Consider the following 13,671-nt stretch of genomic DNA (forward strand, 5'->3'; position numbering starts at 1 on the left):
CTTCCATTTGGGGGCACCTGACATCAGGGGCAAAAAAAACTGAAGAAAATGGCATCGGCTGCATCTTTTATACCCCTGGCGCACTGACATCAGGGAAGAGGCGACAGCAACAGATGCCAGACCAAGACTTTGGAATTCAGGCCGACTGCTGCTAGCTTGCCAGCAGGATAACCCAAGTGTAATGACTGCAACAGTGAATACACTCGAACATCTACATTTATGGTAGATACACAACTGTACTTTCCATTGACCTAAATATGGCCTGTGACTTGCATAGGACATGCTGGAGAGACAGATTTGTCTCCCAGTGACTGCCGTGTTTTTGGAATAGGCTTACCAATATATGTGAAACAGAGCACCTCTATGACATTGTTCATTGTTCAAAAGGAACCTGGACGAGTGGCTGGTGCACTGTAAATTCTTACCAGGGATAGTGGCCACAACCCTCCTGGACATGGGCATTCATTACTAAATGCAGTCCTGGGTATTGACTAGCGTATCTATGCTATTACATTGGGATGAAAGGCTAGGCTTGAAATGATCTTCAGGTCGATAGCCTAGTAAACATCTATGATTCTGTGATCCAAATTTGTATTTGAAACCTTTGACAATTTTTCTTGTGCAAGTATTTTTCTTTCCTCCAATTTCTCTCTTAATCATTTTGTATATCTTCTGTCTGGAAATTCTTGCATAATGGTAACAATACAGAATTGCTTTCTTATCCTCAGTTTTCCACTGTCATCTTTATGGCTGTTTTTTGACCTGTCAATTTTTGTGATTTTTGTGGACTTGGGGGGGCATCCTCTGTCTTAGCAGTGTGGGGTTTATGAAGATTAATATGGAATGTCATAAAGTGATGCATGTATTGCAGAGTGATTTCATTTTAGCAGTGTAGGTAGGTGAAGGTTGTGTTGTACTTGTATTCCACACAACTTTGTTCATTTTCCCTTATTGGTGATCCGTGATTGTGACATGTAAGGAATGGTTGGGTGCTTGACATCGGGTGTTGATTTTTGTAGGATTCTTGTTCCTTTTATATGTATTGTAGCAGGTGCCACAAATCCATGAGTTTGTTGTGTTACACAACAAGGTAGTGGAACGGTTGCATGAAAGACAAAATGTATTTTGCTTGTAACATTATTGTTTTCATAGCAAAATGTTGACTCGTATGTTTTTTTCAATAAAAGCATTTTTTTAAACATTGACTGTATGAATTCTCTGGCTTGGGCCACAAGATGGTGTGCTGTTAAACAAAATGTATTTGGCTGACATCCTCCTGCCTTGAGGAGGAGTTTATTTATTGGGGGATTTGCTGTTTGACCAGACCACTTAAAATTCACTTGACCTGTGGGAGAAGCAGGGCCATCACCTCCCTAGAGGTGTTTTATACAAACCCCTTCCACTTCTGTTTGCTCCTGTTCTTCCTCCAAACCTTTCTAGCCTCAGAACGAAAGAGGTCTTGCCATTTGAGGAAGACTGTGAAGAATCACATTGTCTTGCCCCCACCCATGCTGTGGCTAGTTGCCTAAGATGGGTTAAACGACTATCCTCTCTTCTCACCAGCTGCTTACCTCCCATGTCTAGTACCAGAATTAATCCACATTTGTTTCTCTCTCGTGTTAGTAATATTTGCTCATTGGTACAGTTGTCTACAAGAACTTGTCCCTACTGTGATTATTCCATGTTTGTGAATGAGGTTTATTTATTTATTTATTTATTTATTTATTTTGTGTGTGTGAATTTCTTCACCTCAGCTGCTCCTTCAAATGGTCTGTTATGGTCAGTGTGTACTACCCTGGTGACAGTGCATCTTAATTGCAGTACAGAAGAAATGCCAGGCTCTCACATAAAGGACATGGAGTTGTCTGTGACTGATAAATCCAGTCCCACCACCATCATGCTGTTGTTTTAGGTGCTCATTGACAACTGTGGAAACATCTTGTAGTCAATTCACAGCTACCAGCACGTAGAAAACTTGACAGCTTTTACAGAATGTACAAAAACGTATATAAAAACTCTATTGTCTGTACAGTGGTCATCAATCTTGATAGTAGAAGGGGTTTGGAACTGGCATTCTCCAGTAATATGTTGTCAAATAATAAAGTATAGACTCTTGGATTGCTTTGTCAAGGGGGTTTGTTTATTTCTTTGCAACCCTGGGTAAGGGAGCCATAAAGATATACACCTACTTGTTGCATTACCAATGAGATATCCTTAAACAGGTGGGAGGGATGGCAGAATCCTTTGTGGACTTCATTCTTAGGCTGAAAATATCTTGGTTCATTCTTTTCATAAGGTGGGAAAGTATAATCCCAAATGTGAATATAGTATCATAGTTGCAGCTGCAAGAACTGCTGAATTTGGTGTGGTTATTATAGCAATAACTCACAGCTGGGTGTGGGTAATGCTGGATTTACCCACATTTAGCGTGGTTCTCCCTTGTGACCAAACAAAGCCAGCCATGGATAATCCAGCATTACCCATACCCTCTATGGGTTACTGATGTTATACAGTGACATTACTTAAGAAAAAAGGTGCTTACTTTTAATAAATAATGTCCTTGTATAAGGCGGAGTGCTACTCTTCCACATTTTTCACTGGTATCCTGGGGCTTTCTTGATGTACTGCACATGCTTATGGGACTTTCGTTCCCACTCTTACCCAGTACATCAGTGCTATGTAAAGGAAACAATGGAGAAAGGAAGATCTCCATTGCTCCTTTTTTATTTTTAAATAAAAATTGAAATTTGGACACTTCAGAGGTATGAGAGAGAAAGGAAGGAGAAAATAAAAGGAAAATTGAGTACATTTCTTTAGTTTTGTATAACGTAACTGATTTTCCTAATATTTTCTTTGTACTGTCACTCTCATATCTCCAGACTGTTCAGATTTTAAATTTTGTTTTATAGAGAAAAAAAACCTTTAAAAAATGATAGCATATAGTAATGGAAGAAAGTCCGGGATTACCAATCAGCGTGCTCATTTTTGAATATTAATGGCCATTCATTGTATAATAAAAGATATTCATGGTGCATTATTCACCCACAGCCTGAATATGTTAAGGAATAGATTAACATTTCCCCTGATAGATATGGATTGTTCAGCCTTCCTTTACATGATATTTTTATGAGATATGAGGAAAAGATGAATATCAAGAAGCAATTATTTGATCCTGCAATTCCCGAGTGCAAAATAAACTTTCCCAACAAACAGTGATACTGATGTTAGAAGCAGATGAGGTCAGAGTAGGTTAAGCAAAAGAAAGCTTTGAAATGGGCAACTTGAAGGGAGGTAAAGGCTAAACAGACAGCTGGGGAGGCTAACTGGCCCTCTCCATCCCAGGAATTCACCTCCATCATGACTGCATGGCAGATCCCTCCTTGTCTCAACCCTTCTCCCTTTCCCAGTCTTATAAGTGGAAAGCTAAGGTTTTTCAAAGAGCAATACCATTCTCTAGCATCCAGCTTCTAGGTGAATGAGCTAGTGACCACAAAGTGTAAGGTAGAATATGAAACCTCTCTGATTTCAGGGGGTGTACTGTTGGAACCTGCAGATCAGATGGTCGTTGGGACTTGTGATGTAAGAGTTATAACCTGTGTAACAGAAGAAAAGGCTATTAGATTCATAGGTATTCACTAAGCTAACGACCACAAGGCCCTTTTTAAACCTAGCCATACATCCCAAATCTCTGGCAAGTTCTGGTACCCTTGATAAGTATAAGCAGGGGCTTGGGAGATGAAACATTTGCAAGCAGGTGCCTGGGAGATGAAACATTTATAGGCTGCCTATGTCTATTAGAGATGTAGGTGCCAAGCCAGGGATGAATTTCCTGTTCCCCATCCAATTGTCCAAGTTGCACTTGAATTGGGTTAGGGAGGAACTCTGCTCCATTTGGATGAGGAGCCTGTTCCAGAGATGGGGTAGTCTTTGGGATACGTACCTGTCTCTCCAGCAGGTCCTCTTTATATCACAGGTGAGGTTTAAGTCTAGAATGTGTAATTCTGGTGCTGTTTGTTTTGTGGATATGCAGGAGGTCCATCAGAGTGGGGTCTGACAATGCCCTGTATGCCAAACATAGAGCTCCATTCAACAGCTTGTAGGAGACAAAATACAGGGATAAGGCTTTGAGGTGGTCCGCTTGTACTTATGCCCTGTATTCTTTTAGTGAGGAACCTCTGTGAACGTTCTAGTTATTGGATATGCCTGGTTAGGTACATACCAAAGGGGGGCAATGTACTTAGTGATAGGTCTGATGAATACAGAATACAGTGAAACAATGTCTTCCTTAGACCTAGATGCCATACCTTTGTTTATAAGTTGTGCAACATAGAATGATTTCCTCACTACTGTAGACACGTAAGGATCAAAGGCTAGATTACTGTCTGTGTGTGTCTCTAAGTCCCTTACTACTGGGGCAAGTCTAAGGGGTGTGTTGTCTGTATGATAGTTACCAAGGATGGATGACTTCCTAAAGGATACTATTGTACATTTCTTGGCATTTAGTTTTAGTCCATGGCTCTGACACCAGTTGTTTGTCTGTGTCAGCCCTTCCTGGAAAACATTTGTGTCAGTGTGGGATTCAGTTGCAGCTCCTAATTTGCAGTCGTCTGCAAATTTAATCTGTCAGAGACTGTTGACATTGGCCTTGACTTCAGAGAAGTAAATACCAAAAAGGAGTGGTCCAAGGACCGATCGCTAAGGGAATCCACATGTGACTGGCCTTTTTGTAGAGGTGGACTCCAGAATTCTAACTTCCTGGGTCATCTCTGTGAGCCAGTTGGCTATCCACTGGGTGACTTGCAGGTTTGTACCTAATCTCTTGAGTTTGTCAACAATGCCCGAGTTGGTTATCATTCATATTCTTTGGCCAAGTCAAGGTAGGCAGTGTGAACCATTTTCCCCTCATCCATTGCTTTGGTGGCCTTCTCAAAGAAGTCCACCAGGTTAAATAGGCATGACCTGCCCTTGATGAAACCAAACTAGGTTGGGTCCATTGTCTGGTGGTTTTACTATATCATTATCAATAACTTCATGACTTTGCACATATGACTAGTGAGACTTATGGGATTGCAAATGGCCCACCCTTGTGCAGAGAGGCTGTCGCTGTTCTCTGTTCATGGGGCATGCAGCCTGTTTGGAGGCTACAGTTAAATAGCAGTTCCAGAGGGGCTGATAGGTCATGTTTCATGCTGTTTAGAAGGCATCCTGGGATATTGTCTGGACTCATTGCAGTGGTCATGGCCTTAGAGAGAGCATTAAGGACCTGTTCCCCAGTGATAGCAGGGGGAGTTATATTTGATGATATTTTCTGAGGGAAGGTTGAGGGGGAGAGAAGGCTAAAGTTGGAGCTGAAGTGTTGCCCGGTAGGTTTGTTGCATCTTCTGGCTTAGCTCCATGGTAGCTCCATTTACAATGAACTCTGCACTCAATTGTGTATTGCCTTTGAGGTTGCGGACATAGCTAGAGTGCCTTGTGGTTGTCCTTGGCCTGGGAGGCCGAATTTACTCAAATCTGGCTTTGGCAGACTATTTGTCCTCCGAGTTGTTCATTTAGTTGGATGAGAGTGCTTTTATCCTGCTGGGTGCTGCACCTCCTCATTTTTTGCCATTATTTTCTTCCTTCTGTTATACAGCCTATCAATTTTGTGATTCTACCAGGGTGGCTTGTTTTTTGAGTTAGTTCTGTACTTCTTCCTGGTGGGTGCAGCTGCCTCTGTGCAGCTATTAACATGCTTGTATAGGGTTTCTGTGAAAGTTCTGCATAGTCAACAGTGTTCTCAGGTTTATAGGGGCTTGAAATTTTTCCAGGTTATCATTTAATAGTAGGAAGTTAGCATTGGAGTAGTTCCTGAATATTCCAGGTTTAGCTGGGGATCCAGGTTTTATTTTTACTTCAAAGGAGACCATTTTGTGGTCTGACCTTACCAGAGATGACATTACAGGTGAGGGTGTGCAGCATTCTCCCATATTAGCGAGGACCAGATCCAGAATGGTTGCACCCCTGGTTAGTGTATTGACAAGCTGTTCCAGGGAGTTTTTGTTTACAAAATCCAGGAGTCTCTGTGCCTGTACGTTTGATGTATAGGATTCCCAGTTAATAGTAGAGTAATTAAGGTTGCCTATGAATATGGTATTGCGTTGGATGGTGAGTGTTTCCAGTATGTTTAAATACATGGTATGGGTTTGCAGGATCATAGAGGGGGATCTATAACTTGCAAGAAAGTGGTATTGGATTTTGTCTGTGGTGATTTGAATATGGAGTAGCTCAAGTGCATTGTTCTGTTTGAGCAAACTTGAGGTATATTTATTTTTTATGTAAATCGAGACACCTCCACCATTAGTCCCTGTCTGTGTAGTAACTAGTCTAAAATCTCAGTGACCTCACAGACGTCGGCATTCTCTAGGCTGAAGGGAGCTTTTAGGGAATGGAGTTTTTTTGTTTAGACTCCTTGCAATGAGCAGTAATACCTTAAGATTTTCTGGGTGTTGATTTACTATGTCGGACATACTTTCAGTTTGGCATCACCTAAAAAAGGCACTGTGGGGGACGATAATGTTTTAGCTAATATTCAAAAGCCTAGAGGGGACAGGTACAGGCCATCCCTGGCAAAGCAGCATGGTGTGTTGACCATCTCCTTCCATGCTGACAAATATTGCACCCCCTTAAAATGACAATAGAAACCGAACCAGTTATTAAAGTCAGTTATCTTTTGTTCGTATTGTGGCATCATTCCTGGAGAAGGTAGAATACTGCCCAATGCTAGGCTCATACCAGCCTGGGACGCATGTTCCGAGACCTCCATGATGTCTCTCTTCATATAGTCTACGATTCAAGTCATTTGCATGCACATGGCCTATGACTGAGTCATACTGATACTTGTGGTCCAATGATTTGAGTGTGTGCCTAATGTGGTGGATCCTAGCCCCTGATAAGCAACTGCCGTGACTTTCTCCTTATTCATCCAGGTGAGAGGGACATCAGTGAGTATGTGTGTATATATATATATATATATATATATATATATATATATATATATATATATATATATATATATATAGTGAATTTACATTTGCCATTGTAGCCTGGGTCATGAATGGAAAGGGCCCACAATGACAGATTATTGACCCTGTCAACAAACAAATACATTTAATTAAAACTTATCCTGGCTTGTCATCAGTAGTCCTTCTAAAACAGCTTTCAAGGATAGAAGAAGGTACTGTTACCCATAAGTTTTGACTAAATACTGAATATTTATTTTCAAAGTTACAGAGCATATTCACCTTAACAGTTATTCTTCAAGAGAATTTGTAAGCATTTTGATTACCATCACGCTTCCTTCCCCCACCTGGTTATCTCTGAGTATGCTATTGCATATAGCATAAAGTTGGATTATTGATCATTAAGTTATTTACTTATTTTAGTACTGTATAGTTATTTACTTTATTCTTAATGAGCTGTTTACCTGCTCACTAGTTTGAGACTTCTAGGTAGGGCTGCGTCATATTAGTTGTGGCAGATGAACAGTTTAATCACTGGAAGAACTGAAGATTACATGAGCCTGTATAGGCTGTGTAGTGACTGGGCATAGGCTAGAGCCCAGCCACAGCTATTACTGGTTAAATTTGCACTAGTGTAGAAACCAAGGAAGGTAGATATGCTTTTCCTTCAGTGTACCCACACAGCTGAACTTTCTGAACTGGAAATAAAGTAATATGATAACTTTGTTATCTTTAAATTGATATCTGAACTTTATGTTGTTTCTCAAGTTTGAAGGAAGGAAGAGGATACCAGCAGCAGAAGCCATGAAACATTCGTACTTCCATAGCTTGGGAGAACGTGTTCTGAAACTTCCAGACAGTGAGTTGTTTTTCTTTTTATGTTTTATTTATGTATTTTATTTTATTTTATTTCAGTTTGATAGGTGGGTAAATGAGCATGTTTCAGCCATGACCTGTGTACTATGGTGCAAGATACAAACAAAGGTTACACACAAAGAATACACAGAGTTGTACATAGTACAGTAACAAAAAGACATTCTTTTTTGTTTTACTTCAGTTATTTGTTTCAATGCTGAGGTTGTCAAGGGATAATTGGAAACTGAATAATCATCTTCATTTATTTTCTGTGTTTGCCACAGTGATATACCCCCATATTTGGCTTTACCACTGTCAAACCATTCATTTGGAGGTAGCTATTTATTTATTTAATTATTTTAGGGTTTTACCATATTAATTTTGGTTATGCATTACTTTTGAACTATTGACTTTTGTCTGGAAGGTAAAGGGCTGATCTTATCCATCCAGTCAGAAATTGAAACCTTTAAGAATGTTGTTTGACAAGGAATGCCCCAGTTTTTATTACCCACATATCCTGATGTAAAGAAGGCAATCCCTTCAGGTTTCCTTTTTTTAGTCATGTAGGACCCCCACATCTGAACTTTCCAGTTTGAGCTAAGTAGCTTGGCTCACAAGTTTTGTCATCTGATCCTTGCATTTACTTTTTTTTTTCATGTTTTGTACAAACAGAAACTAAAATTAAATTAAAATGTGCTTCTTGATAGTGATCACAGTAGTATATGCATGATTTGCCTTAACAAAGGCCTCAAGACTGAAACTTTTTTGGTATATGCAGCCTTCTGTCCACCAAACAAGAAGAGCATGCACTTGAGAAAACAGAATGGAATAGTCCAAATACTCTTTCCATGATGAATGTTCTTTCAGATAACATAAAAAGAACAGAGAACATAGCAGAAAGTGGGATGCAATAAGCTTTCAGCAGTATGAAAGAAGAGGACACAAACAGATTGAACTTTCTTATTCCAGTTCTGAAATGCCTATCTTGCAGTCTCCTACTCAGGAAAAGGACAGAAGCACATTGGCCTCTTCTTCATCCATAATGACAATCCTTTGGTTGATACCACAGTCTCTGTCATGTCATGTCTCAGGTTTTGTACTTCAGCAGCTCATACTTTATGTAAGCCTATATGTCTTAGGGGCCTACTTTCCAAATTCAGAATGCAACTTTTCCACCACTTTAGGCCTTATTTGAAAATTCAAGAACCTGTTCATTTAATACTGAAGACTCACCTTGATGAGTCTTTTTGCTGGGTTTATCCTTTCCAGCTTTTATAATTTGACACATTCTTGGAAGTTCCCTTGTTTGGGGATGGTTGCATACCTCTGATGGTGCACACTGACATATTGCATTGACTGCATAAGCACACTCACCACACCTGTTTTTTTTTTGTTTTACTTACAGAGAGTGTTATAACTATGGACGTTGTTGTACTTGTGTATTTATTGACAAGGAAAATAAATTACTGTTAGTCATGAATCGTATTTACTGTTTGTGCACCTAGTTTGATTTCTGCGACTGTTTGAGGGAAGTGTAAGTGTGTGTGTGCTACTTGTGATCACTTTATGACAGATTACATTCTGTCCGACTCTTGTCAGCACTGCTTACTGGCAACCGGGTCTCTTCTTGGTCACAGCATTACACTCACTCAGGTCCTGCTCTTTCTTCTCCTGCTGTACCTAAAAAGAAAACCTTACTAAAAGCAAGTCCTTGCAGTCGCTGAGGGCCCAGTCAATGCCTCAGCTGCTGCTGGGGGATCCTTTAGTGGCCATTCATTGTTCCTCAGCTCCTCTGCTGGTCTCTCCAAATTCCTCCGGTGTTGCTTCTTCCACTGTCACAAACTAGACGTCAGATACATCCACTGCAGCTGTTCCAGTGTCTGATAACTGCATGGAAGAACCATCTTCCTTTTCGGGTCATGAAGATGGTCCAGGAGGTTCTTCTTGTGGTCATAATGGAAACAGTCCCTTGTCCAGGATAAAGAGTCTTCACCAATCAGTCCTCTTCCAGGGATACCTTCCCTAAGAGAGGGAAAGAAAGGGTTAAACACTGATCATCTAAGAATCACTTATAGTACATAAGGATGAAATTCTTACCTTAGCCATGAGTTTATTGCAGGCAGTTGGTCGTGAAATTCAAAAATCCTAACCTGAACACTGTTGTGATACAGAAAATCCCGAAGATAATCAGAAGAATCTGACATTTCCAGAGTCAGAGTTCCCTCTCTTATGGATTCCCAAGGCCAGGACTTTGATACTGTTAGGCACAAATGGTCCATCTCGCTTATAGGAATTTTCTTTTTCTGAGTCTGTTTCAAGGATGAATGGTGTATTTTTGTTAGAACCAGTGGCACCCCCCCCCCTGAAATGAGGCAATACTGTGAGTTATTACAAGTGGATGTCCCACATGTTGCTGTTTTGCTAACCTTGGAGGATGTCTTTAATGCTGCCTGCAATAATTTTGATTCCCAGTCTTCAGTTCCTAAAAAAGGCAGATAGACTTTATAGAGTTTCCCAGGGTAATAAGTTCTTGTTTTATCACCTTTGGTCTGCTCCTGCAGCCACTTCTGTGTCACTGTCAACTGGGTATAGGCTTTTGGTGAGTCTAACCCTTCTCCAGGTGATAAAGAAGGTAAGGTATTTGCTAAATTTGGAAAGCAACACTTTTCTCAGTTACCAAGGCTACGGCTGGAACTTTATGTTGCATTGTGAATCTTTTTAAAGGAATAAATCTACTAATCTGCCTTCAGAGAATAAATTCTTTTTGAATATCATTTGTAATATTCATCCGGTCTCTAAACATGCCCTAAAAAGTTTGTATGATTGTGCAGATACTGTGTCTGGGGACACTGCTGCTGTTCTGAGGAAGTATGCTGGGGTATGTAACCAAAGGTTTGCCGATGATGTTAACACTGAGATTGTGAACTCTGTTTTAGATAGAGAAGGTTGTATTTGGTCCTTTTGCTACTCTGGTCCTTACGCAATATGGTGAAAGAGGGAATTTAGTTCAGGGAGTTAACAAACATGATCAGGTCTCCCATTATAAATCAAATAGATACTCTACTTCTTTCAGAAAACCATCTAAATAGTCTCTGCCTGCTTCTGGCAAACAAGGCACAAAAAGATAACAGGAGAGGATCAACATTAACAAAACATAATGATCTTTTCAGAAAAGGTGGCAATCTACATGTTTAGAATGGTTGCATCTGCCTCCTTCTACCCTTCCCATCCACCACTTTATTTCTAACTCTGTCCCAGACACAGGACCTCAATCTTTCCCTTTGCAGTCACGCACTAGCCCAATGAATAATAGATTGAGTATCTTTAGGTCACAGGGCCAAAGGCATTTATTTCAGATCATTTGTGATTCCAAACAAAACATTGACTGGAGACATGTTCTAGATCTTTTCATTCAAAGATTCTGTGTGACTGGGCCACAGTATCACTTTTCTGTATTTCCCGTTGGGTTATCCACAGCTCTAAGCATATCCACAGTGGAGCCTGCTCCCTGGAGTAGCTCTTTGCTGACTTATGCGCATTCTCATATGTTTTTATTTAGACAACTTTCTTATCTTTGCAATTCCATATAACAAGCTTGGCTTCTTATTTTGTTACATTCAACAGTGGTAACACATTGTAGTAAATCTATGTGCTTAAGCATAGCAGTCCATAACGTTAAAACCTACAAGGTCATACATCAAGGGACTCCGCCGTGTGTAATTTTTAAAATGTATATACCTCTCACAGACACGCACCAGATGTCTTGTCCTTGTTCTGTGAAGGATCTTCCAGCCCATGCACTCCCTACTTTTTTTTCTGCCAGCCTCACAGTTGAGATATTAGTCTGACCATTTGTCATAGGAAATTTTCCATGATGTATTGCATAAAAATGTCACTCTTTTAAGTGTTTTGTAGAAAAACAGATTACGAGCCAAGACTCATTGCAGTCATCTGTCTACCTAGTGGGAGAAGAGTGCAGTGTGAAAGTGGGTCATAAATGCCAACCAGACTACCATCAGAAGAAAGAGCAAGAAAGCAGAAATGTATCTAACCACTTGAATTGACGGTGTTGGGATGGCGGCTGGTGCATGTATCAACAGGATGGGTCCCCTGAGTCATTCCTAGCATGAATCATTTTGGAGAGCTAAGGTAAACATTAGGTCAGACCTCAGCTAAAGTTACTTGTGTTTAAGTCCTCACCCAAGCAGTCTCCATCCCTTCTCAGCCTGCTGGCTCGCCCTCCGCTAGCAGTGAACTGACTTGGTATTTATCAGCTGTTGACTGCAAAAAGAAGAATATATGAGATTTATATCTCTGGAAACTATATTTAGGGGTGAATCCTGGTGTTTGATCACCATCCCTTTCCATTATGAAGCTTGCAGCCAGCTAGTCTGCTGACCCTCAGCAAACTCTTTAATTCTCTATGCAAGAAAGAGGGATTAAACTCTGTGAGCATTCTTTTTGCTCTCACCTCCTTCCAAGTAATTTCTCTCTGGTGAGGGTTGAAGTGGTGCATGATTCCTCTCCTATTAAAAGTGTGCCTGTGGACATCTCTGAGACCGTGGAATTTAAGACAGTGGATGTATATGCATTCTTTAAAGTTTGGTTAGTTCTGACTGTATGAATGAAACAGCGCACCTTTTAGGAATATAATTTTCAATTGTGAGTCTACCCTGTACTGGGATTCTCTTCCCCGTTGATCTACCTCCCCTTTACACTACTCTTGAGGCTTCAGGGATTGTAGGAGCATATCTTCCTCCCTCTCTGAATCTTCTTGGCAAGATATTCACAGAAGACACAGATGACACTTCTGTGCCTTTGAGGCAAACAAGGATAAAAAGAGATTTGCATTTGTGTGGCTTTCCCATGCTGGCCCTTCTGCGCAGGTGCGCTGGATACACAAGCTGATGAATTCTTTTATGGTTTGACCTGAGCTCCTTACCAATATTCGTATGATAATTATTTTCCCTTGCAGCCATAAAAATTCGTATGGATATGTGTTTGAAGCCTGAACATATCCAGATCACTTTCCTTCAAGTCATCAGAAAGTTGATGCCTGATGTAAATCCTCAATGAATTGGAGTGACACCCTTGCTACCAAGGCTCCTAAAGCAGTTTCCCTTGTGATTTCTTTGACCAAACATAGGTTTTACAGATTACAGCACCTTTCTTTCCATGCAACTAGATAAGGAGTCTAAAGCTTTATGTATGGTAATTGAGGATCTTTTTCCCCATTCCACTACTGCTGTATTTTGGACCATTCAGTCCCCGTCCTTTAGGAGTTTTTATCATGGGAAAAATCTCCCTAAAACAAATAAAAAATAAAATCACCAAGACGAAAACATAACATATAGCCACAGAGTAAAACGCGAATCAAGCAGCCATAAAAAAGATGAAATGCATTTTAATCTGAATCGAACTAAAAGCAGGTAAGCACTTTCATATCAGCTCCATCATACCTTGAACAGCATATAATTAAACAGCATGTAAATAAGACAGAGCATTTAAATAGTAATCCAATTAAGATCTTTCAACAGAGATCTGACAATTAAGTATTCTGACATCAGTTCCTATACATGCTCATTACCAATAAGCATAAAATAAAACATCAAATAAAAATCACATAAAAATATATGGTAGATCAGAATGTGAACTAAAAAACTATGCATAAGCAACATGTAATAAAAATCAGATAATTAATTCAAGTTACGTTTCTTCAACACTGGTTTTAATGATACCTTTTCATTCAAGCCTTTACCTTGATCGGCCCTAAGCCTAATTATCCATCTAACCTCTCTATTCTCAGTCATATTCCATA

The 13,671-nt window shown here is 40.1% G+C and overlaps 1 protein-coding gene across 1 annotated transcript in view; it reads left to right on the top strand.

Annotated features, from left to right (window-relative positions):
* LOC122809329 (cyclin-dependent kinase 17-like) overlaps window positions 1-13,671 on the top strand; it is a gene marked incomplete in the record, with an annotated part of 1,699,239 nt that overhangs the window by 1,497,349 nt on the left and 188,219 nt on the right. Inside the window, 1 exon segment of the mRNA XM_044080731.1 lies at window positions 7,767-7,857. Coding sequence (XP_043936666.1) covers window positions 7,767-7,857 — 91 coding nt within the window.

This window comes from Protopterus annectens, chromosome 8.part0 (genome assembly GCF_019279795.1).
Source record: "Protopterus annectens isolate FY-2018-M chromosome 8.part0, PAN1.0, whole genome shotgun sequence".
NCBI classification, from domain to species: domain Eukaryota; kingdom Metazoa; phylum Chordata; order Ceratodontiformes; family Protopteridae; genus Protopterus; species Protopterus annectens.